The 24776-nt window shown below is 47.8% G+C and overlaps 1 protein-coding gene across 1 annotated transcript in view; it reads left to right on the top strand.

Moving 5' to 3' along the window:
- The first annotated feature begins 3551 nt into the window (after window positions 1-3551).
- RCC2 (regulator of chromosome condensation 2) overlaps window positions 3552-24776 on the top strand; it is a 55414-nt gene continuing 34189 nt past the window's right edge. The window contains exons 1-5 of the mRNA XM_036742632.1: window positions 3552-3625; window positions 3947-3993; window positions 5294-5697; window positions 18305-18398; window positions 21743-21886. Of these exons, the coding sequence (XP_036598527.1) occupies window positions 5347-5697; window positions 18305-18398; window positions 21743-21886 (589 nt within the window). The 5' untranslated portion in view covers window positions 3552-3625; window positions 3947-3993; window positions 5294-5346. The remainder of the gene's footprint in view (window positions 3626-3946; window positions 3994-5293; window positions 5698-18304; window positions 18399-21742; window positions 21887-24776) is intronic.

The raw sequence follows: 24776 nt of genomic DNA, 5'->3' as shown, positions 1-24776 counted from the left end.
TACATAACGTGCTGAATGACACACCTCCCTGTATGTGTATGGAGGTGCTCTGGCCTTTCCTTGATGGATGGTTGCACTGGAGGGAGGCATGCCCCAGCAAAAATGGTTTGAGTGGCAGGACCAGTAGGGCCAGTCCTTTGCTATTCTTGCAGAGGTGCTGGACTGGTGCATCTTCCTCTCCAGAAAAACCAGTTTGGAGAACACCACGCCTAGAGGATCATATGATGCAAGTGTCTCTTAGTGTCCAATTACCTCAGGGTTTAGGATACATGGGTCCTTTACAGCAGTGGGGGTGGGGCAGCATCACCCAGAGGAAAAAAAGACCTCTCACCCCTGGTAATCTGAAGGTTGGACAGGTTGTTTGGGGGTAAACGCATCATGGGGACAAGAATCTACCTGCTACTTCCTCAAGGCCCTTGAAGTTAGAGTTTAGCTGAATTCTAGTTTATGCTGCTTTTATTTTATACAGGATTTTTTGGTTGGTGCTTTTGCCACGACTAAAGTTTCATCACCACGTGGTTGGCCTCCTTGGGGGGGGGGGGCAGGGTGGAGTTTCCCTTAATTAGACTGGTCCTTGGAAGTTAGAGGAGTTTCCCTTAATTAGGCTGGTCCTTGGAAGTTAGATACAGTCCGTATTGTACTGAAACCTTTTACAGGAAGGCAGAACCTGATGGACCTGGTCCTGGGAGCCCAAGGGATTACCTATCTCTGTAGTTGTGTTCATACCCTGTCTATGAGAAAGGGATCAGAAAAAAATTTTCCTAATTCAGCTTCCAATTTAAAAAAAAATTTAGGACAATCTCTGGAAGAGATATAACACATTCACCCATTTATTGTGCACCTACTATACGTGCAGTGGAGGTGGTGGGGGAAGAGACACTTAGTTTCAATAAGGTACAGTTCCTACCCTTTGAAAGCAATGGGATCTACATAGTTGATTACAATACAAAAGATAGGTAAAAGCTAGGTAAGTACATCGGCTACAAAATAAAGAGTTTAGTGAGGTGTGGTTTGAACATAAAGGTCCTGGAGGAAGTGGTATTTTGTGGAAAAGAACTCAGTACCGGTCTGGTGGGACAGAGAGCTGTCTAATTTGTCTGGGGTATGATGTACCCAACTGGAAAACAAGAGGTGGTGGGAGGGGGAGTAGGGCATGTTGAGATCCAGGGGGTTCTGGGAATACTGAGAGTATGGGTTGGTAGTCAGTCAGTCTATAAAGGATTATTAAGCACTTACCATATGCCAGACACAGACAAAGCAAACACAAGACTGGGAAAACTAATGGGGAAGGTCAGTGATAGATTAGAGGTCAAAGTCTTATGCAGGCCAGACATTCTAGGTCTTTCAGTTTTTCCATATGAGAGGCAGCTTCCTTTCCAAGTCTCTTTGGCTTCTAGGAGTCATTCATTCAGCAGCTATTCAGAGAGGGCTGCTATTCAAATTCAACAAAAATCTATTAAACACCTGTACTGATGGGAGACACCCAGACAGTCTCTGCCTTCAAGATGCTTCCTTTCTAGCAAAAGGTCCTAGGGTTTGAACTGGCAGGGACCTGTGAGGTCATTAAATCCAACTCTTACTATTTTACTGAAGAGGAAATGTCCAAAGAGTGACTTGGCCTAGGTGACAGGTACCCAGGGATAGGTAGGATTCAAATCCTGGTCCTCTGCTATCACTCTTTCCTCTTTGAAGGTCTGTGATTTCATTAATAGGGATGGAGGCAATGCCTTCATTTGTTGTTCAGTAGTTTCCCTCAGGTCTGACTTTCTGTGACCCCATTTGGGCTTTTCTTGGCAGAGATCCTGGAGTGGTTTGCCATTTCCTTCTCTAGCTCATTTTACGGATGAGGAAACTGAGGTAAAAAGGGTGAAATGACTTGCCCAGGATCACATAGCTAGTAAGTATCTGAGAACAAATTTGAACTCAGGAAGATGAGTCTTCCTGGCTTTAAGCCCAGCACTGTATCCACTGCTCTCCCAATACCTCTACTGCTATGTTTGAAACAGTTCATCACTTGGTAGTCAACCCAGGGGTCCAAAACTTTGGGGGCCGCTCCTCAGAGAACTGACCTACTTTCTCTGGCACTTCCCAACCTGTACAGCTTGGTAGGACCTAGCTGCCAAGCCTTGGAGGTGTGGTCTTCAGGAACTTAGAGCAACCCAATGAGAACTCTGAGTAAGACTTGGAAGTTGCAGTCTATTATTAAGGGAGCTAATTCAATAAACATTGATAATTCAGTGCATACATGGGCCAGCTACTGTGTGGGGCATAAAAGTGACTAATAACACAGTTCCTGCCCCGAAGGAGCTTTCAGTCCAATAGATATAAGGGGAATGAAAATAAGGATACTACAATATAAGGTATTACTGCATAAGATAATTTATTTTGTAATTCTGGTGCCCACTCTCTGTTGATTCTTTAAAATCGGTCCTGTCTGTATCTTGCTTTTACATGGCTGTTTGCCTGTTGTCTCTCTCATCAGACTGGTAACACCTGAAGAGTCAGGAATGGCTTTTTTTTTTTTTTGTCTCGTATCTCCAGACGTTAACACAGTGAAGGGCACATAGTAAGCACTTAAATGTTTATTGGCTAATTGAAAACATCACTGCCTAAACACTATGTGCAAGGCCAATTCATTCCAATCACTTAGTTACTGTGCTTGCCTTAATGCTATCCTGATTAGTGAAAAGAGCACTGGTCCAAGATCCAGAATACTTGGGTCCAAGTCTTAGGTGCTGCAGTAGAATGCTGGACCTGGAGTCAGGAGTCCTGAGTTCAAATGCAGCCTCTCACACTTACTAACTGGGCCAAGTCACTTAAGTGCTGTTTACTTCAATCTCCTGATCTGTAAGTTGGGCCTAACAGTAGCGTCTGCCCCCCAAGGTTGCTGTGAGGCTAATGAGATATTTGTAAAGCCTGAAAGTGCCCTGGAAAGGCTGGCTGTGATTGTATAGATGACAATAAAAGCTGACACATTATCTCCTTTGTGCTTATCACCTAATATTGTATATTATAGTTATCTCTGGATGCAGATTGAGAGGCAGTGAGTGGCGTCATGGGAAAGATCCTGCCTCTGGGGTCAAAGGGCCAGCCTTGGATTCGAAGGTTTTGCTACTTAGAGTTGGTTTAACCTTGGACCAATTATTTCATCTCTCTGGGCCTTCTTTTCATCTGTAAAACTAAGGGGGTGGGCTGCCTGACCTCCGAGTCCCCTTTCCGCTTTAAGTTTGTTATCCCACGGTAACCTTCAGGGGGTCTTCTCTCAGCTTTGCCCCCCTCTCCTTACTCGGGGCACTCCTGTCCTCACCAATGCTCCTGAAATGAACCGAGAAACGAGAGCTGTCACTATTCTTCCCTTGGCCAAATAGGAGCCATTTTCTAGCCAAAGTCCTGACGCGACAGCCCAGACTCGTGCATGCAAGAACATCTTTTTTTGGTCATCTCTGCCCATCTGCTGGGTGCGTGGGGTTGGACCCTCCTCGTGGCTCTTAGCTGCCTTCCTCTACTCAGTGCGGACCTCGAGCACCTCTCCCAGGGTGGCGTTCCTTTGAAAACCCGGCTTTGCCAACAAGCCGAACCAAGCGCGGGGCTCCCACTGGAGACTGGCATCCCCCTCGGAGCAAAGGTTCGCAAAGTTTTTGGAAGAGCTCAGAAATGCAGAAGAGGGGAGGAGGGGGCTGGTACCGGGGAAGCATCCTCGCCCTCCTCTTCGAGGGCGCGGAGCCGAGCCGACAGCGCGGGTGCTGGGGGTGGGGGTGAGAGGGGGCGGGGGCAGCCCGCGAGGCCCATCCGGGGGGAGGGGTTGAGGGAGGGGGAGGGGAGGGGGCCGGCCTCCGGCCCTGGGGTCCTCCAGACCTGGAGAGGGCGCGGTGGGGAGGTTGCCTCCCCCGGCTCTCCTCTAGCTCTCTCATTTTCTGCTGCTCGTCCATGTGTTTCTGTTTTGTAGTGAAGCATTTGTCCTGGAAGCTCGTATTTACATTTTAAGTGTATCTGGTGAGTGGGTTGAAATCCTTTTCTTTGCTGGGATGGGGAGGGGGGGGATGTGGGGAGGGGGGGGGGGCGGTTTAGAAGCCAGAGCGGTCCAATTATTTTTTGTAAATGGGAGGGGGGGTAGTTTTTTCATCACTTTCAGTCCAGGTGGGGGGGGATGGGGGGGCTGAAATTGAAGAGCGATCAGTTCTGAGGGCTGGGGGAAAGTTTGATGTTTCCTTCTCTTTAAAGAGAAAAGGTTAAAAAAAAACACCACCCAACCTGGGGAAAGGGAGGAAGGGGGGGCTAGGGGGAGGTTTGAATGAATAAAAAAGGGAAGGAAGGCGGATCCACGTGGTTTAATCGGAGACAGACAGAGATCCCATTGTTCAAAATCAATAAAAAAAAAAAAGGCAGACAGAGCAAAAGAAAAGAGAAGCGCCGGAGGAAGGCGAGGGTAGCCCAGCGAGATCTGCAACCTGGGATCCGAGAGGGAGGAAGCCGCCCCGAGGGGCTCCCGCCGAGGGGAGCGAGGCAGAGTTGGGGGCACCTAGTAAAGTTGCGGGCTTTTTTCTGGTTGGAAGAAAAAACAAAAAAGCCAGGTGGTGTTTTTTTTTTTTAATGAGGATGGCTAGAATTTTTTTTTTTCCTCTTCCCAGGAGAAAGGTCTTTACTCTCCACCAGTACCCCTCCCCTGAAGGGTCCGGCTCACCCCAGAACCCCCAGGCCTGACTTTCTTTAGGGATGGATGAGGCTGGGGACTTGGCTTTGGATAGACCCTCCTGCCGTTTGTGGCGGGGGAGGGAGGGAAGCTGAGGGGGAGGGGGAAGGGGAAGAGATAATTGCCATTAATTTCACTGTGGGCTTTTAAACGGGGTAGGAGGGTGCTGGCTGGCGGCTCTCAGACAAAAGCAGCAGGTGGGGGGAGACGGCGGGGATGACCCCCCCCTTTAAACAGGAGCGCCCCAAGGGAAACTCCTGGGGCTCCTAGAAGTGTTTCCAAATCGTTTGCCCTCAGGATTTCGGGGTATTTTCGGGGGCGGGGAGAGGGTGCAATCTTTAACACCCTCCCCGTTTTTACTTTTTTGGGGGCCGTTGCTGGGGGGGCCAGGGGGTGCATCGGGCACTTTGGGGCGATCTCCAAGCGTTGCATAGCTTTCCCCAAACTTGCCCCTGTGGGGCCGGCGCGGAGACTCGGGTGGGTTCAGGTCGGGCTGGTTTCGCTTTCTCCCTTCCCTAAATTGACCCCCGCTTCTATTGTGTCGTGGATTTGCCCGCCTGGCTGCGTGCGTGTGTGTGTGTGTGCGTGTGTGTGTGTCCCCAGCCGGGAGACCCAGCGCGGCCGGAGCGGGAGCAGGACGCCCATCGGGGACCAGGATGCCCAGGAAGAAGGTCGGCGCCGGGCTCGGAGCCGGGGCCAAGGCGGCGGCGGCCTGGGAGCAGCAGAGCTCGGGCAACGGGACGACGGCGGCTGGCGCGGCGGGGGCCCGGGGCGGCCCCCCGAGGAAGGCGCGGGGCGGCGCGGCAGCGGGCAGGAAGCGGGAGCGGCCCGAGCGCGGCAGCTCCAGCGGCGGCGGCAGCAGCGGCGACGAGGACGGCCTGGCCGAGCTGGACGGCGGCAGCCTCGGCCCCGGGGCCAAGCGGGCGGCCAAGCCGGCGCCGCCGGGCAAGGCGGGGGCGGGACAGGCCGTCGTCATCACGGAGCCGGAGCACACCAAGGAGCGGATAGTGAGTGTGGGGCCAGGAGGGCCGGGGCGCCGTCTCCGCGGGGGGCCGCCGCGTGCAGCTGGGGCTCCTTTAGCCTCCCCAGCAACCCCCCCCCGGGAGGCCGGCGGTAGGGAGGGGGGCCGAAGCCCGCGTGCGCTGGGGTCCGGGGGGAGGGGGAACAGAACGGAGCGGGGAGCGAGGCGGGGGGGGGGGGTCATGGCCCCGCCCCCGCCGGCCGCTGGGAGCTGCCTCCTCCCCTTCCCCTCCATTTGGGGGAAACGAGAGTTTTTAAGTTCGGTTAGGAAGGGGAGAGGGAGGAGCAGGCGGCGCCTCCGGGCGGGAAGCTGGGGGGGGGTTGCGGGGGGGAAGAAGCCTCCCTGACTCCCTCCCCCTGCGCGCGGCGGGTTAGTCATGGCGGGGTGGGGGAGGGGGAAAGGAAGGGGAGGGAGAGGCGGGGCCGGCCGCCCGCCCGCGAAGGCTCTGCAGGGAGCGGCGATTTTGCCGGGGCTTTGAGGTTCCCGCCGCCTCGGCTCCGGCGCTCGACGAAGGGGAGGGGCCGGCGACGATGGGTACTGCGCATGCTCTCTCCGCCCCATTCCCGTCGTCCTGGAAGCTGGGGGAAGCCCTGCTTTGGGAGGGGAGGGGCGAGCCCGGAGGGCGCATGCCCAGTAGGGCGCTCTGCCTTGAAAGTTGGGGGAGGCGGGGGCGCCCGGCCGTGAGGTGTTCCGAGCTTTGTTTCCTGGTTTGTCCTTGCACCCGCGTGGGAAGTGGGGCGGGCTGGCGCCGCGGGATCCCCGGGCACTCTGCCCCTGGGGTTCGGCTCGGGGGCCAGTTTGCAGAACTTGTCCCTGGGGAAGCTGAAGCCCCCACCTTGGGAAGGATGAATAATAAACGCCTCATTATTAGTTACTAATAGATGCTTAATGGTGTAATTGAATAATAAGGGCCCCTCCCGTTTATGTAGATTTTGTAGTTTGCAAAGCGATTACCAGCTCCACCCCACCCCCCACCCCTTTTCTTGGGGAAGGAGCGGAGCTTAATTATCCCCATTTTGTTTACCTTTGTCTGGGGCTCATTAATTCCGATTTTTCCTTGTGGGCCCCTAAGTGGAATAATGGACCGCCTCTTCAGGCAGTGAGCTCCCTCTTCCCCGGGGGTCTCCCGGCGGATGCCCAGTAACCTCTGGCCCAGGTGTGGAGGAGAAGGATTTCCTGGGCAGGTATGGGTTCCCCAGATCCCCCTGCCTACTCCGAACTTAGAGAATTCTGTTGGGAGGAACGGCATTTCCCCCATGACACCCCTTTAGGGCAAGGAAGTGAAGGTACTTTGATACCCACTTTGCAGAGGAGAAAGCCGAGGCCCAGCTAAGTGGCAGTGCCAGGCCTGGAGTCCGGGTCTTTTATAAAACTTCTGCCCAGAGAAAGGGCACTACAGTGACCATAATTCCCAGCACACTCGAGTATTTTGAGGGGCTTAAATACAGCCCTAGGGATTTCCACTAAGGCCTTAATGATCATCCTGTGTGTGATTTGGGGGAGGAGCCAAAAGTGACATCTCTGAAAGAAGGAAGGAGATCACTGGTAGCAGGGGCGGAGAGGGAGGCTGGTCAGAGATGAGGGAGTCCTGAGTGTGGACCCTGCATCACCTTGCAGGGTGGCCTTGGAAAAGTGCCTTCCCCTTCCTTGGGCTTGGCTTCCTGCTCTCTAAGCATTTCGCTGTTCTCTCTCCCAAGCGCCAACCCCTGTTCTAATGTGCATATAGACTGTCTCATTCAGGATGGTCCCTGCCTGCTGTCAGAGGGTGGTGTTCAGGTTGGCAGTACCAGGGAGAGTCGTGATCCGCCCATGGCTTGGTGTTTGTTTTGGGGTTTGATTAAATTGGCTGGTCGGCTTAAACTTTCTTGGCTGTTAGGGAAACCTGTTCAGATACTTGCCCAGAAAACTAGCTTCCTAATTTTCGATTTACTTTTCACCTGCATGGAGAGCTCAGCCAGTGTAGAGTGGTCTGGACCCCAGCTCGTTCCTATGTTCATGTTTGCAGGATGATTTCCAAATCCAGCAGCTCTCCGATGGCCCTTTCCAGGGAGCCTGTTAGAGCAGTGGGTTTGTCTGGGTCAAGGACCTTGAAGGTTACCCGAGTTATCTTCTATTCGATCTCATTTGACTAAGTAATCTTTCTATATCTCTGGGAAATAACTTCATGCAAAGACTCTATTTGACGAAGAAGCTCCATTGCATAGTAAAAACAGATTTTTGTTACTTGTTTTGAAGCAAAATAGTTACGTGGTTTGGTGGATAAATTACTGAGTCCAGAGTCTTGACTTGAGTTCAAATTTTGCCTCCGATATTTATTAGCTCTATGATCCTGAGAAATTCACTTAACTCCTCTCACCTCAGTTTCCTTATCTGTAAAATATAGAAGATAGTCGTAGCATCTACTTCCCAGCATTGTTGGGAAGATCGGATGAGAGAGTAACTATAAGGCCATCAGCATAGGGCCTGGCACATAGTAGGTGCTTAATAAATGCTTTTCCCTTCTGCTACGTACAAGTGGGCACTTGACCCAGGTTTTAAGTTTCAAAGTATCACATACTTAGCATAGGTACCTATGTTGACAAAGCCTTCAATTTTTCTGGGCTAAGGGAAGGGAATAAACATTTAGATAGCATCTTTTCAAATTAGGTGACCTTTAGGAAAGTTTTTTGAGGGTCTTTGCAGTTAAAAAGGCAAATCAATAGGAGTCAAACCTTCTCTGGGGATACAGATGTGAACAAAGCCAGGCCTTGCTCCTCAGGTAGCTTACAGTCTATTGGGGAAGACAATACACAGAAGGAAACTGGAAGAGAGAAATGAGGGGAGGAGGTACCCTATAGAGGGGACAAGACAGAAAACTCAGGGAAGTCTCAAAGTAGTTGAGCAAGGTGGGAAATGAGGCTGTCTGTCCTGAGCCTCCTCCTTAAATGGAGGCTTTGAGGTTCTTGACTCTCACCCTTCAGTCAGAGGGGGAGAGGGTAGTGTGAGAACCAGGGTTGATGGGATCTTGCAGGATGAGATTTCACGATGATGAGGTTCCTGGGCATGTGAATAATTGGAGAAGTCCCAAAGAAGTACAGCCTGCTGGGAAATGAGATGTCAAAAACATTATTCTTAAACCATGTAGATTCACTTGACCCAGAGGGTCTTAAAAGTGTTGGTTAAACAGAGACTATGGTGTCTTATGAATTTTCTCTCCCTTGATGTTTCATTCAAAGTGGAAGGCTCCTTATTGAATCAATAATGAACTGTCAAGGGTTAGAGCTGTCATTATTACTTATGTCCTGTTAACGGCAATGGGAGCTGTCTTTATTATTCCTTTAGCCAATGGCTATTTTCTAGAAAAAGTGCTAACTTGACAGCCCAGACTTGTGAATGCAAGAAAACCTAATTAATTAATTAAGTCATCTTTGCCAATCTGGGTGTGAGGTGAAACCTCCCCATGGCTGTAATTTGCATTCCTCTAATTATTAGCGATTTAGAGCAGCTATTCATGTGGTTGTCCATAGCATGGATGTCTACTTTGAAAACTGCCTGATCAGATCCTTTGACAGTTTGCAAGGACCCAAGCCTTCCCATCAATCCAGATTAAATGTCCAAATCCACTGTCATTAGGATAACCTTCGAGGAGCAGTTCAGAAAGTTTTTTTGAGCTCAGAAGTCCAGAAAGGAGGGGGAGGAGGGGCCAACCCCAGAAAACATTATTAATTAACCGAACTTGGGTGTGGGGTCCAGGGAGCAGGGTGGGTTGGTGGGCAGCTCTCTATCCATTAACCCACACTGTCTCTGTTACCCTGGCCACCCTTGTGAAATATGCCTTGCTGTCAACCAGGGATCAAAGAGTCCTAAGTAAAATGTTTTGCAAATTTGAAATATAAAAATGTTTGCTTGTCTTATGTCCTCAGTGCTGACAGATAATGGATGCGTGTGATTAAGGGCAAAAAAATGTCCTTCATTTTATTAAGCGCATGTTATATGTCAAGCACAGAGTTAGGTTCTGGAGATACAGAAACATTTCTGACTTCAACTCTGGGGGCACAGACATAGAAATGACAGCCTTTGGGGCTTTCTTGTGTTGGAAAGATTAACATGGAATCTACATGAGATTAGTGGGAAACAACAGATTAGTAAATATGAAATGTGCACAGTCTTTTCCTGAGGGAAGCTGGGGCTTAGGATAGATAGGCTTGGTAAGGGAAGGGAGCCTGTAAGGTGAGCTTTGGAGGGGAGGAGGGGGGAGTGCATTGGAGGAGCCAGAGGCCTGGAAAGGGCAGTGTGGGGCAGTGGAAGAGTGTTAGGTGTGGAGTCCAGTGACCTAGTTTCAAATCTTCAATTGGCCACTTAGTACCTGTGTGACTTTGGACAAGTCACTTCTTTCTCAGCTTCAGTTTCCACAACGGTAAAGTGAGTGTTGAAGTTCCCCTTCCAGCCCTGAATCTGTGATGTCTTGAAGGCCGTGTATGGGGCCCTGCAGGGGAGCCAGTCTAATGGCCCCATGCAGTGAAGGAAGGGGAGGTCAGAGCCAGATTGTGGCCGTCTTTGACTGACCTCTGGGGAGTTTGTGGTTTATTCTAAAGGCAAGAAGGGAGGGAGTCTCTGGAGCTTCATATCTTCATCTTCACCTCTCTGACCCTCAGTTTCTTCTGTAAAATGAGAGTTATGATACTTGCCCTGTCTGCCTGTGGAGAGGGCATATAGCCTGTGCCATGATTGAAAGGTCAGTCATGGTCTTCACTCTTAAATCCCCATCAGTCCGGAGATGTTCCGGGCCTCAGGCTGCTGCCCTCTAGGGGGTCACACAGGCTGATGATACTGTCTCTGTTTCCTTTGGCCTGGGATAGGGACCTGCCTAGTGATGATAGCATTGGTTTCTTGGAGGAAATTCCCTTTACTAGGGTAGAAGAAGTTTGGCATGTCTCTCCCCTGGACCCCCCCCTTTTTTTTTTGGCAACATCTCCTCTTAGTTACTCAGAGTGCCTAGAGCTTGACTTGTCACCCCCATGGTCTTGTGGGTACTCTGTGTCAAAGGTAGAACTAGAACTCAGATCTTGTCTTCAAGGCTAACCCTCTATCCACTAACCCACACTGCCCCTATGTTTCCCCCAGCCCTTCGGAAATATGTACCAAGCTACTGAGTATCAATTTTGCTTTCACACAGCTTCACTCCCCACACACATTGTCAGTTATTTCTCCTTGTTCTGGTGTCTCTCCTATTAGGCTACACGATATTTGCCCTGTGGCTGCTCCTAATGGGCATAGCACAAATAAGTTAGCCGAGAGGACTTGAGGTCTAATCTTGTCCCTACTTTACAACCATTGGGATTGGGATCGTGGGCAGTTGTGACAAATTGGGGGTGGCAGAGCGGCCTTTATTGGTCTAGGTGACCTTTAAATTCTCTTCCAGCTATAGATCTGGAACCTTAATCGCTGTATACTGTGGAGAAAATCGTTCAATCGTTAGTACACTGGGGGTGGCTCCGATGTGTCGAAGCGTCATTTATTGAGATTTTTAAAGAAGCGATTGAGCAGATAAGTCTACTGTAAGATAACTTAAACACAGCTCTGGCAGAGTAGAAGAAACATGAAACGTCTCCCAAGCAGACCCTGAGCCTTTTCAAGGCAGCTTTCTCCTGGACATCATCATTATCATTCTTAACAATATTTGCTAGGATTTTTATAGCGCCCACTCTGTGCCAGGGGCTGTGCTGAGTGCTTTCCAAATATTGACTCATTTCATTTTTAGAGCAGCCCTGCTAAGTAGGTGTTGGTGTTACTACCGTTTTACAGTTGAAGAAACTGAGGCAAGCCAGAGAAGTGACTTGGCCAAGAAGCATCACACAGACAGTGAGTGTCCCAGGCTAGATTCGAACTTGGGTCTTCCTGGCTCTGCGCTGGTCCAGCAGCTGTATTATGGAAGTGGAATCATTTGGAAGGGAACATATTTGTGAAAATTATTGGTACTTGTGTTGGTTTTGATGGGTTTTTTAATGCTGATGAGTCTGTGAACCAGCCCTCTCCTTCACTATCCCCCACAGAAGTACTTTTCCTGAAACACTGATTATCAGTCCTTAACAGAAAGGACGAATGGGTCTGACTTGGACTTGACTTTGGCCTTGACCGTGTCCAGCTCTTAGTCTCTTTGGTGTATCATGCTTTGGCCTTCCTTAATACACAGTAACACTCCAGTTATACTTACTTACCGTTGGTTGAGCAACTTGTTCCCCAATCATGGAATACACTTTATATTCAGCATTCTTCCCCCCCCTCCCCCAATCTCAAAGAATGCTGCTATGAACCCTGATACACTGGGTGAATGTTACTGTCAGTATTTTATTAGAGAATCCTAGAGTGAGAGCTGAAGGGACCTCAGAGCCCATGGAAGCCAACCCTCTAACCAACCAACCCTCACAGATGAGGAAACTGAGGCCCATGAAGGGGATGTGACATGCTGAGTCAAACAGGTAGTAAGCCTAAGAGGTGAGATTTGAACCCTGGTCCTCTGATCTCTGGACAAGAGATACTGTTCCTCCCCCTGGACCACACTGCTGTTTGCATTCATTTAGGAGCCTGCCTCTCTCCTAGGAGGCAAGGCTGTTCGGAAAAATGCCGGTAGGAGAATCCCCAGGTCAGAGGTTTTGGACAAATAGGTAACTTTCTTTGCACCACAGCAGTGTCCTCCCTCCTCCCCTTCCATCCTTCCTTCCATCCTTCCTCCTTCCCTTCCTCTCCTTCCTTCTTTTCTCCTTCCCTCTCTCCCTTCCTTTCTCCCTCCCTTCTTTTATTCTTTCCTTTCTTCTTTTCCTCTCTCCCTCCCTTTTTTGTTGTTCTTTCTCTTTCATTCTTTTCTCTCCTTTTCTTCTCTTTCCTTTTCTCTCTTTCTCTCCCTCTCCTCCCTTTCCTTCCTCTCTCTACACCCTATAGTATCTGCTGTATAGTTTGAGGTGGTACACAATCATGTATGAATAGTTTGCTCAAATGACCATCTATGGTTTTTGTAGGCAACTTGAGTTGTCTGCAGTTTACACGTTAAGCCTTAACTATTTGTCTTTTGAAAGAGGGACCAATAGCTTTTAGCCATTGCAAAAATGGTTTTTGTTTTAGGTTCATAAATATTGGTTCAGGACCCCAAGGGCCTTAAAGCCCAGATGTCTGAGGTGGGAAGGGCCTTTCACTTAGTAGCTGAGCAAGCTGTAGGCCAGCTAGTAAATGGCACTGTGGTGCTTCTGACCCGTACTCCAGCTCTTTCTCTACTGGACCATGCTGCCTTGAAAGCAGGAGATGTCAATTTTTATGGGTCTGATATGCACTAGCCATATATAATTTTAGATAGAGAAAATCATTCTTGCCCTAAGTACCCGACAGACTACCTTATTGTGGTTAATTGTGGGGTTTTGATTCAATCTGAATTAGCAGGGACCTTCCTAAGGTATCCCTCTAAGTAGGCTAAACCAAGCTTGACTGTACACCAGCTCTAAGGTGAATGCAGTGTAATTTTTCCAGGATAGGGTTGCTGAAGGTTTAGTGGACCCAGAGACAAATCTGTCCAATCAGAAAGGAGCAAATAAATATCTCCGAACTGGGCTTGAAGCCTGTTTTAGTTGATAGCCCATTAGGGAATTTATGGTAGAAGGCATTTTTCTGAACAGCCTTGCCTCCTAGGAGAGAGGCAGGCTTCTAAATGAATGTATGTTAAGAGGTTGACTCTCAAACATGCTTCTTGGACTTGGGTAATAATTCACAAGTCGCTTTATACCAGAAATCCCATTTTGTTGATTGAAGACACTCAGTGTATCTTTTTGCTGTTGCTGTCCATCTCAGCCCAGGTTATGTGACCAGGATGTTGGGAGATGGCAAGATGAAATGAAGTTCACTTAGCGTTTTGGGGCCAGTTTCTTTTTTTAAGCTATCTTTCTGTGACCTTTGAATATGAACAGTATTATAGAACCCAACATAGTCCAGTAAACAATCCATAGCCCCATCAGTGAAACCTGAACTAAATATTTAAGGGTCAAATACCATCTATTCCCCCTTCCCCCTCCCCGCCCCACTTTTGTTCCCCTGATGTTCTCTCTTTCCATATTCATCTTGTGGGAGGCATACAGTCATCTGTGATAGCTGTTCCCTATGAGATGACTGTTTCAAGGCTCTAACGAATAAGCTGATGGACATGGTGTGCAGTTAAGGTGGCCAATTTCTTGGAAGGGGGTAAAATGTGAAATAAGGAAGTGGAAGATATGTTGGAAGAAATAGTTTAAGAAGGCAAACTCTTTTCCAGCAATCATGAATGTAGAGGATGCAAATGTGAAATATTCAAGCTAATCAACAATCATTTTTAAAGCACCTACTAAGTGCCAGGTGCTGGGGATGGATACAGAGGCTGAATGGATTCAGTCCCTGCATTCCAGAAACTTAACGATCTTTAAGTCTGAAGGTCTTGGGGTATATGATTGTCAGCAGGCTGATAATTAACTCCTTAGAGTCATTAGACCACTTAAACTAATGAGGAAAGAGGTGAAATTTACTTCTTTCCATAATTCACATTTTAGTATTGATGGCGAAGGCCATAGCTCAGGTAATGGACTGATCCATCAAGAGCTCAAACTACCACTAATGTTCATCCAGCTAGCCTTGAGAAATCATGAGGGACAGGCAGGAAATCCCCTGCCATCCTGGCAGAGACACCAGCATGTGTTGTGGCAGCCTCTGAAGCCTCAGCCCACTGACCTGGAGTCAGGATGGCCCTAATTCAGATCCTTCCTTAGATAGTAGCTTTGTGACCCTGGGCTAATCACTTTAATCTGTTTGCCTCATTTTCCTCATCTGTAAGATGGGGGTAAAAATAGCCCCGATCTGTCAAGGTGGTTGTGAGAATCAGTTGAGATAATGCTTATAAAGTGCTTACCATGGTACCTGGCACATAGTAGGCTGTTTATAACTGTTAGCCATTACTTTAGAGGAGGTCTTCAAGTCTTTTAAGGCAATGACAGACACTTCAGTGACTGGGAGCCTTGGCAAGATTTTTCCCATCCAACCTTTCTCTCCCAAAGACCTGGTTGGTGCATTGAGTGTCCTGGCTCCAAATAGATGCCTATTGAGCATTTGTTACGAGAAAGGATTTATTTTATTCTTGGGAAAGCAGCACATCTTGTGGCATACATGTGTGATGAGGTGACTTATGTGGGGTGCATCTTTGAAGCATCTGCCTGCCCCCTGTGCTTCTGCCAGATGCAGTTGATGATGTCTGGCCTGTGGTTGCCGCCATCTGAATGAACTTTCCATGGTCTGGTGATTCTTCCCTCCCCCAAGGAGTTAATGTTCTCCCTCCTGTCTAGAGCCTCTAATCTCTTGGTCTCTGTAAGGGCTGTCCCCCAAGCCTGGAATGCATTCTCTCTTCTCCTTGGCCCCTTGGAGGCCCTAAATTCCTATAAGGCCTCCTGTGTCAGATTCTTAACTTTTGGGGGGCAGTCTGATGAAACCTATGGATGCCTTCCCAGAATGTTTTTAAATACATAAAATTAAATACACAGGATTCTAAAGGAAACCAATTGTTTTGAATTAAAGATGTGATTTTTCTCCTGTCTGAGTACATGGATCCCTTGACACCTATAAGGGTTTGGGGACCCAGGTTAAGGAACTCTTGTTCTGTATGAGACCTTTCTCTGTTCATCTCTTTCTAGACTCTTCCCTGCCTTGATCTATTACTAGTGCCTAGATTGGAAGTTCCTTGAAGGTAGGGACAACTTTCACATCTCTGTTTGTATCTTTAGCACATAGTAGGTGCTTAACAAAGGCTTGCTTTCTTGATTATACTTTTTCCCACTAAGCCTGGAGAGTAAGCATCGTTCCAACTTCATCAGGGTTTTTTCCTTCCTGTTTCTCAAGATAGAAAAGTTGATTTTGGCAGATAACGGTTTCAGCATCCTCTCTGTACTCCAACTCACGACATCTTTACTCACTCCTCAGCTAAGGCCCACCATTTTAGCCAAAAGAGGGCAGATAACCAGGGGAAACTGGGCTCAGAGTCAAGTAATCTGATCCTTGGATGCAGCCAGGGTTCTAGTATCTCTGAGTAAGGTCTAGCTCTAAATAATTTAAGTGTAGTGAGGTCCCCTTCTGACTGACGCTTGTGCTGTTCCCACCCCCTCTATCCCCAAACCTCCGCCATTTGTGAAGCAGGCCTGTGCGGTAAATGCACTTGTTGTCTCATGCCCATGTTTAGACTCCAGCCAGAGGATGGGTCAGAACCTGCTAATGGCAGGTTTGAGTTGTCAAGTTATCAAGGAAATGGCCTCCATTTACTTTGAAAATATGCTCTTAAACCATCCTGGACAGGGAGCAGTGTGGTTTAGTGGGAAGGGAATTTAGGTACAAATAGGATTGGAGTCAGGGCTCTGACGCTTCGAGCTATGTAGGCCATGGCAGGTCAGTAACCTCTCAACCTTAGTTTCTTCATCTGTAAGTGGGGCTGTGAATGCCTCAGATGAACCCTGTTTTCCTCCTGCACAATAGGGGAAGTTGGTCCTTTCCCTTCTATGGACTTCATCCTCTGACACTTCTAACTGTACTCACACTTTGTAAACAAACCTATAGAAATGTCATCGGTTAATAATTAACTGGATTGTCAAACCATTCTAAGTTGGCATTTGCCATACAGAGGCTATAAGGGTTTGGTTTTTTAAAAAAGGGAGGAAGGCAGAGTGGATAAAGAAAGAGCCAACCTCAGAGTCCAGGAGGCCTGGGTTTGAGATACTCTTGGAGGCCTTGCTTCTGCTGCCATGGGACACTGGCAGCATCCTGAAGGTGCGGCACACAACCCCAATGACATTGAGTTTTCTCATTGGAAGTTTCTTACACCAATGAAATCACAAATCTGGGCCAAAAAACCATTTTTCTCCCTTTGAACGTCCAGGAAATAGTTTGGTTTTTTTTTTTTTGGATGGGGAAAAGCAGGGCAATTGGGGTTAAGTGACTTGCCTAAGGTCACAGCTAGTGTGTCAAGTGTCTGAGGTCACATTTGAACTGAGGTCCTCCTGATTCCAGGGCTAGTACTCTACTCACTGCGCCACCTACATGCCCGTAGAAAATAGTTTCTTTAAATAAAACGATGCCACTTAATTTCCCATAGATGTATTCCTGTTGCCTTTCTATCTGGTTGGTGAGTAATAATAACTGTTATAACTTAGTCCTCTTGCACACTCGTGTTGACAGAACGTTTTCTTCCCCAGGGCCTCACAAGGCGAGAGAGGTGCCTGCATTATTAATTCCTTCCCATTCCACAGCTGGAATGAACATACAGGTTTTCTTTTTTCTTAGATATCACCTCTGTCTCCCCAACATTTCCCTTCTCTCCTTCCAGAGAGCTGCCCTGTGGAAGGAACAAGATGAAGTTTTAAAAACAGACAACAATATTAGGCTAAGTAACATAAGCCCATTCTGATGCAGTGCCTGATGTTCATAGCCCGTATCTCTGATTTGGTCCCAAGGTTGTTGGTCTTTATAATTTCACAGCATGAATAGATCGTTCAGTAAGAAATTGTGTGATCCTGGATCTAGAGCTGGAAGGAATCTTAAAGGTCATCTAGTCCGACCTGCTTGTTTTTACGGATGAGGAAACTGAGTCCCAGAGAGGTTGGTTGACCTTTTTCATCTACAGATACTAAAGTAGAATGTCAGAATCTGTGGCCACAAATCGTGTGGATGATACCAGTGGTAGACTAGGTTAGGATGAATACTGAAATAAACTGGCTAGAAATTCCAGCTTCTCACTTACACATCTGCGCCCTGGGGAATACCCTCATTTCACTCATCACTGATTCCTTTTGACTAATGGAAGAGCAAAATGAATGGCAATGGCCTTTGAAGGGAGCCGCCTCCCAGACCTGGTGCCTGCATTCCCTCTTGAGTTCCACTCTTTTCCTTGAAGATTTAGGAGTTGAGAAAAGCCATTAGGGATTTTAGAAGATGTGTGGGGGTCTCTCTGTTCCCTCCCCTCCAACCTTCCCTCCCACTTCCCCTTTTCCCGAGTGAGAGACTTTTGGCCCACTAGGTAGTGAGGAGAGGGAACAGTCAGAGAGGCTAGTCAAGTTAAATTACTGTGCACAAGTGAAGCCCAGTCCCAACACTGGAAATCTGTGTGGAGCTCTGTGCTTGCTGATAGAAAAATGCAGATTTGGCCCTGAGGACAAGCCAGTTTTAATACTCTCTACAGGGATCTTCCAAATACCTGTGTTAAGTCATTTTGCAGGGTGGGAGGGAGGGGATGTAATTTGGTGGGTTTTTTTTTAACGTGTTTTGCAAAATACATTTAAATAAGAAATCAAAAGGATAAAAAATGAGCCCTGGGCGTAACAAGTGAGGTGCTGTGTGCAGGAATGGGATTACATGTATTAAAGCACAGAGATTAGGTTGTGTGATTGCTGAGGGCCACTTCAGTGAGGCCCGAGAAGCAGGCCAGCTGGGTGCCAGCGACTAACGAGGCATTATTCCTTTTGCTTCCTGCTGTCTGCTGGAGAGTCCTGCAGAGCCTGGGAGGTCTGCCCACAAAGATGGCATTAAATGCTAATGCTTTTCTCCTTTCTCCTCCCCCTCCTTTGTAGAAACTTGAAGGCTCTAAGTGCAGAGGGCAGCTTTTGATTTTTGGGGCGACCAACTGGGACCTCATTGGTCGGAAGGAAGTGCCTAAACAGCAAGGTAGGAGAAACAAAGCTTGTCTAAAAAAAGTAACAACAAATCTCTCCCCTTGGTTCTCCATTCCTTTATGAATAGAAACGAGATGGGCCTCTACCTGTGGGATGTTTATTTTAATAAAAAGGGAGATAATGAGTGGTCCTGTGAGTTTGTACCCCAGAGATTCCAAAGTTAGACTTGTAAAGTAGGTGCTTTAAAATACACACATTTTGGAGGGTGCTGACTTTCTGGTCCAACTTGCTTGGATGTGTAAACAGTAGAAGGAGGGCCTCAGAGGGTACCTTTCTTCCTGCCTCTTCCCTGCCCCCCCCAGTCACTTCCAGAAAATGGGTATCATTCCTCATGAGGACACCAGCTGGGTTACCAGCCCTTCAAGAAAAAAGCCCACTTGGCTCAATTCCATGGTTTATGATAACTTGCGTTCACTTGGAAAGATCCCAAAGTACTCTCTGACATTGCTTTCTCCCAGTGGGTAAATATTTGCACACCATCACTCCCTGGACAGATAGGGAGTGATGGACACTCCAGGACAAGATAGGGAGTGAAGAACAGCCAACTGTGACCTGAAAAAGGTCAGAAAGGTGTAAGGAAGGAGACCAGGGGTCATTAGCAGAGTGAATGGACCAGGGCAGCTGGGTGAGCACCCTCCCTCCTCCTAGTGAATGATGGAATATTTACAACCAAGCCATTAGGGCTTTAATCCCAACCCAAAGCTGGGGGTGTTGGTAGCAAATACCCTTCTTAATGTCCCTTTCTCAAGCCATTGGCTCACACTGATTCTAGGGGGATGGAGACTGAGTCCTTCCCTTCTCACTGTTATGAGATGGTGTCTCTTAGCAAGAGGCTCATTGAACTTAACCTCCACCTTCTCCTTGAGATCAGTTGTCTTTGCCCTGGATATATCTTGGTGCCTCCTTTTTTTTTTTTTTTTTTTTGCAACCAAGGTGTGACATCCTTGCTTCTCACCTTATTGACATGAGGTTATGAGGTTGTGTTCTTCCCTAAACCTTTCTCTGGATGGTCTAGAATTAGGTTCCAAGGGGATCCCCACTCCCACTCAGTTGGGAAATGAGATAAAGAAGGAAATAATCTTCCCTATTTATGCTAAGTAGCAGCCTACATAAACAGCCCTTTGTTTGCACAGAAATCCTATGAGATGAGGTAGGTAGTGGGGACATGGTGCCCACTTTCTGGAGGAGGAAACTGAGGCCCAGTTGGGGGATAGCCTGGAGCAGTGGCGAGAAGGCTGGATTTGCAGTCAGAGGATGGGAGTTAAGTCCCACTTGTTACCTGTGTGATTCTAGGCAAGTCATGTTAATGAACCTCTGTGGGCCTCAGTTAGTCATCTGTAAATTGAAGGAGGTGGGTTTATCTCCTCTAACTAAATCTTTGCCCTAACTAACAATCTGTGAGTGATCCCTGCCTGGTCACGGTGGCTGCTGAGCCTGGCTCAGCCGACTCCAAGTCTGATACTCTTTGCTCTACAACATGTTGTCTCTTTATATAGAGAAAGCTGTTTGTTTCCCTGCCTCACGTAGCAGTTTCTTTTTCATCATGGAGGCCTACCCATTGTCTGTGAAGATACTCCCCCACCGTGGTCTGACCTTGGGTGTGTATCACCATGTATCTTGTCAAATCAGCCACTGTGTATGCCTTGTTAATTTACAAGATAACACGATGATTCATACTGCCTCTCCATGATTAGGCTCCGGCCCTGTAATTGGGGAGGCCAGGAGAATTCACCATTCAGGGCCACCCAGACCTGCTGCCAGGCAGCTAATGTGACTCGGATCCCTTTTTATGAGGGTTCCTTGGGATGCCAGGCTGGAGAAATTCTCCCTCTCACACAAGCTGATTGAATTCCACTAGTTTATATTCATAGCGCTGCTAGGGAGAAGGATGCTTCAGCAAGTCAATGAACAGCCAACCTGCCACCTGTGAAACTGTTTGACTTGGCAGATCCCGTTCAAATAGAGCACCCTTTGCCCCCATGGTTTTGTGTGTTGTGTTGGCCTCCAAGTTGGTTAAGGCACATTTGAGAAAAGAGAAAAGTCACACTCACATTGGCTTTCTTTTTATTACAAGACTTGCCATTCAGCCTTGGTCTGGAAATGGTTGATCTTGAGCTTTTGGGCAAGAGTCTCGCCTCTGAGCCTCAGTTAATGTGAGGAGGGGTGAACTGAGGTCAGCTCTAAATCTGTGAATTTTGGATGAGGAGACAACTTTAAAAATGAGTCAGAAGGGAAGAGCATCCCTCCTAGTGATGGCTTCTTGATGTTGGGACCATGTCTTCAGTTTTCCATCTCTGCTAGAATCAAGGCTGGCGCAGATGGCTATGGAATGAATGAGTTGTCACTTCTAATCCTCTGGCTAGTAGGTAAATTCATTGTGGAGTGCCAGCAAGATGGGCTCCATTCCTTTCCGTGATTGGTCCTACATCTATACCTGAATGAGGTAGGTGTGTGTGGCATCTCTTGCTGATGGGGGGTGAGCATAGACTTACCTGAATACTTGAAAATCCTTCCTGATTGAGCCAGATAACTGATCGTTGGTGCCTGGCTTTTAATCACTGCTTGCAGCCAGATCAGTGAGACAGAAGCATGAGCTAGCATAGCAGAACAACAGACCCTGCCTGAGACACTTTCTTCAGTACTCCTGTACCTTCAGAATCCCACATGTCAAAAAGTGAAGAAATATAAACCTGTTGCTCTGCTTAGAACTAACTGGGAGTAATTAGGTATCTTGGAAGGACTGTCTTTTTCAGGGTCACAGGGTTGTAGTTTGTGAAGCTCCCGCTGCCTTTTGGTACGTTGGTGGCCTTCATTCAGAAAAAAGAAGCATTGGATCTGGGAGAATGTAAGCTCCTAGAGGGCAGCTACCAAGTCCTTTATACTCTTTGTATGCACAGTAACTAGCTTAACACTATGAACATAGTAGGTGCTGCTTAAATGCTTGTTAAATAAATGTGTCAAGTACAGTGCCATGCACATAGTAGGTGCTACTCAAGTGCTGAATAAAACACATCTAGTACTATGCCCGGCACATAATAGGCTATGCTCAAGTGTTTGTTGAATAAATGTATCCAGTACAGTGCCATGCGCACGGGAAGAATGTGCTTGTAAAACACTTTGTAAAACATAGAAGGTACTGGCTAAGTGTTTATAGAGGCAATGTATTCTCATAACAACCTTGTCATCTAGGTAGAGTAAAATGCCCATTTTGCCGGAGTTGAAACTTAGGGCACGTGTTTTCAGGCCACAGTTGTCTTTGGTGATTCATTCTCTTCGTTTGGGGGCATTGGGGAGGTGCAAGAAACAACCTAACCTGCCACCTGTTTGTTGTTCCAGCTGCTTACCGAAACCTGGGGCAGAACTTGTGGGGGCCTCACAGGTACGGCTGTCTCTCGGGGGTTCAGGTGCGGACGGTGGTCTCTGGGCCCTGTGCTGCTCATAGTCTGCTCATCACCACGGAAGGGAAGCTGTGGAGCTGGGGTAAGTGAGAAGGTGTCTGAGGGAGCCCTTGCTCCCACAGTTTGGGGCTTGTGGTACCTGGCCTCATCATTTTTGTTTCCCCTGTTGCAAAATGGGCCCCTCCAACACAGTCAAGACTTCTCTGGTGCCCAGAGCCTCCCTTGAAGGCGTCAGGCAGCCTTTGTAATGGCTTTACTTTGGAGGGGGGCTAGCCATCCTACGGGCTTCTTTTCTTCACCTTCCCTTTATATGCCAGGAATAAATACATCCTTTGTGGGCATTTGTGCATGATCAGATGTTTCCTTTCTTCTCTGGAGGGCAGGACTCTCCCTCCCCATTCCCTTCTTCTCCCTTAGTGTGACTCCACTTCATTTCACCTTCGTTGCAGCCACGGCTTTCTGATTGGGAGGTGCTGCACAAATGAATTCCCGTTGGAGGTGCGTTATCGTCAGCCAGACTGTCACCTTCTTGCTTCATAGCACAGTGTGACATAAGAACTCTATTCTTGCTGCTCAACCTCATGTTGGCTTTTTGCTGCCCCCCTCCCCCCTTCCGCCACATTCCATTACAGTATAATCTACAAAGCATCCTTCTTCTGCCATCGTCAGCGCGCCTCATTTCACTCCTAGGCAGTACCTTTGTATTGGTAGCAGTCTCAGGGCCTGTTTGCATCGTGTTCTGTGACTTACAGGATGCTTGCTGGGCCTTCTCAGAATCCAGCCTCCGTACAGCCCTATCTGGAGTTACCTGTCTGGTATTAACTTAGGGCTAATTGCCAGCTCACCTGCTCTGTTCCCAGGTGTTGGGTTTGCCCCTGATTCCCCAGTCTGTTTTCTGAGTTGTTTCTTCCCGTTTTTGCTTTTGTTTCTGTCCTTGGATAGGAAAGACAGCTATTGTAGTGGGGGTGGGGGTGGGGGGTTGGGCTTGCTAAATTCAGATCTCTCTCCAGGCACAGCTGTGTAATGCTGGGGAAAATCTCTTAACCCAGGAGGCCCTCTGGGTCCTCAAGTGCAGCCTTTTGACTGAATCTGATTCACATTTGACCTCGGCCCCAGGTTCCCCACCCGTCTTAACCTCTGTGAGCCTCAGTTTCCTCATCTATAAAATGGAGATCATAGCAGCACCTACCTGTGAGGATCAAGTGAAATGATATTTGTAAAGTCCTTGGCACAGTGCCCTGTACACAGTAAGAGCTACATCCATGACAACTGCAAGGATGACCATGATTGTGGTTGGTTTTTGTGTCATGGAATCTTTGCAAGTCTTAGTAATTCTTTTGAAATTAAGATGTAATTTTCTCCCTCCAGCCAAATTCATGGACTCTTAAAAGCTATCCCAGGCTCCTGGTTAAGAACCCCTGAACCAGATGACCACAAAGGCCCAGATTCTGTGACTTCCAGTGGCATTGCCCGTTTTTTTTTTTTTTAAACACGTCATTAATGAAGGTATTTAGCGGGGCTAAGCTCTGTCCCTGAGAGTTTCCGGAATCTCCCAGACCCTTTCTGTCTCTGGGTCTGCTGGCTGTGCTCCCTACCCTTTGTTTTTGATCCTCTGGCCAGCTTTTTGTCCAGATGATGCTATTTTTATTTCAGTCTGTTTGAACCATTTTTTTGCAGTTTCATGAGATGCTTCACTAAGGTCCAAATACAAGAAACATCTGTTGTGTTCCTTTGGCTGCTAATTTTGTAGTTCCGTTGGAAAAAAAAAAGCCAGCAAGTTTGTTTGGCCCAAATTTATACTTCATGGCCTCATGATGACATACTTAGACCAAGCACGGTCCTGGTGTCTCTCAGTCGCTTTTAAAAAGACATGTCCCTTCCCACAACGGTCACCAGCCCCTTACCATATGAAGGCCTGTGTCAAATGATTTTATGTCAGGCTTTGGACGCCTAATTGTCTTACGCCTAATGCCTTTTTAAAGGCACATTAAGTAGTCTGGTGGGTTTTTTAAGTTCCTTTGACATCTGAGAGCTAGAAGGCACTTCTTTACAGGTCATCCAGTCCAACCTCCTAATTTTACAAATGGGGCAACAGGCCCAGAAGAATGAAGGGGCTGGCCCCAGGTAACTAAGTGTCTGAAGTGGGATTTGAATCCATTTCTTTCTTGGTCCAGTGATCTTTCAGCTCTGTGGACTGAGGGCAAACTTGCTTGCACTGCAAAGAAGCTGACAAAGACCAGAGAGCAACTAATCCATCTGTGTTTGGACAGGAATCCCCTTCCCCACATCCATCCTCCATTTGAACCCCGCCTCTCCCCCCATGATGGAGAACTTACTGCTTTGTGTAAGGTATTTGAGGTTTTTTTGACTGCTATGACTTTTACAAAGTGTGGAATGAATACTTTCGATGAAACCTGTGGGATTTGTCTCACAAGGCATTTATTATTTCAAGCTCCTGACAAAAAAACCCTTGATACCCTGTAGTACGATAAACATGACTGTTTGGTGAGACTTGGCCGTTGACCACACTTTGGGCCCCATATGGTAACTCAGTTCTGGGGCTTTTCTAGGCTCTCTTCCTTCTCCCAGGTAAACTGGACGTCATGCCAGGTGGACAGATGGTCTGCTGTACTTGGCTTAAAGTTTTCCAAAGATAAATTCCGTGACTTGGACCAGGTCTTCATTCTAGTTTATCTGTCACATTCATTTCTTGAGTGTTAGGATGTCTAGCCTAAAAACACCTTTAATTCAAGCACATTACTAAGAATGGTTTCTTTTCCTCCATGTGGCAAACATCCACATACCTAAAGCCTGTCATTCAATTCCTGATGTTTTCTGCTTGGTTCTCTGGGTATGTCTCCGTTCTTCAGCTGGGAACATCACAGCTCTTGGGCTCCAAGGCACTGACTTCCATCCTCTCATGTGAGAGATGCGGAAACTGAGTGAGAATATGGACAGTGAACTGTTTGAGC

Source organism: Trichosurus vulpecula, chromosome 2 (assembly GCF_011100635.1).
Source record: "Trichosurus vulpecula isolate mTriVul1 chromosome 2, mTriVul1.pri, whole genome shotgun sequence".
Classification (NCBI taxonomy): Eukaryota; Metazoa; Chordata; class Mammalia; order Diprotodontia; family Phalangeridae; genus Trichosurus; species Trichosurus vulpecula.
Note: the sequence above shows the minus strand (reverse complement) of the source record. Positions and strands in the feature narration are given on the sequence as shown.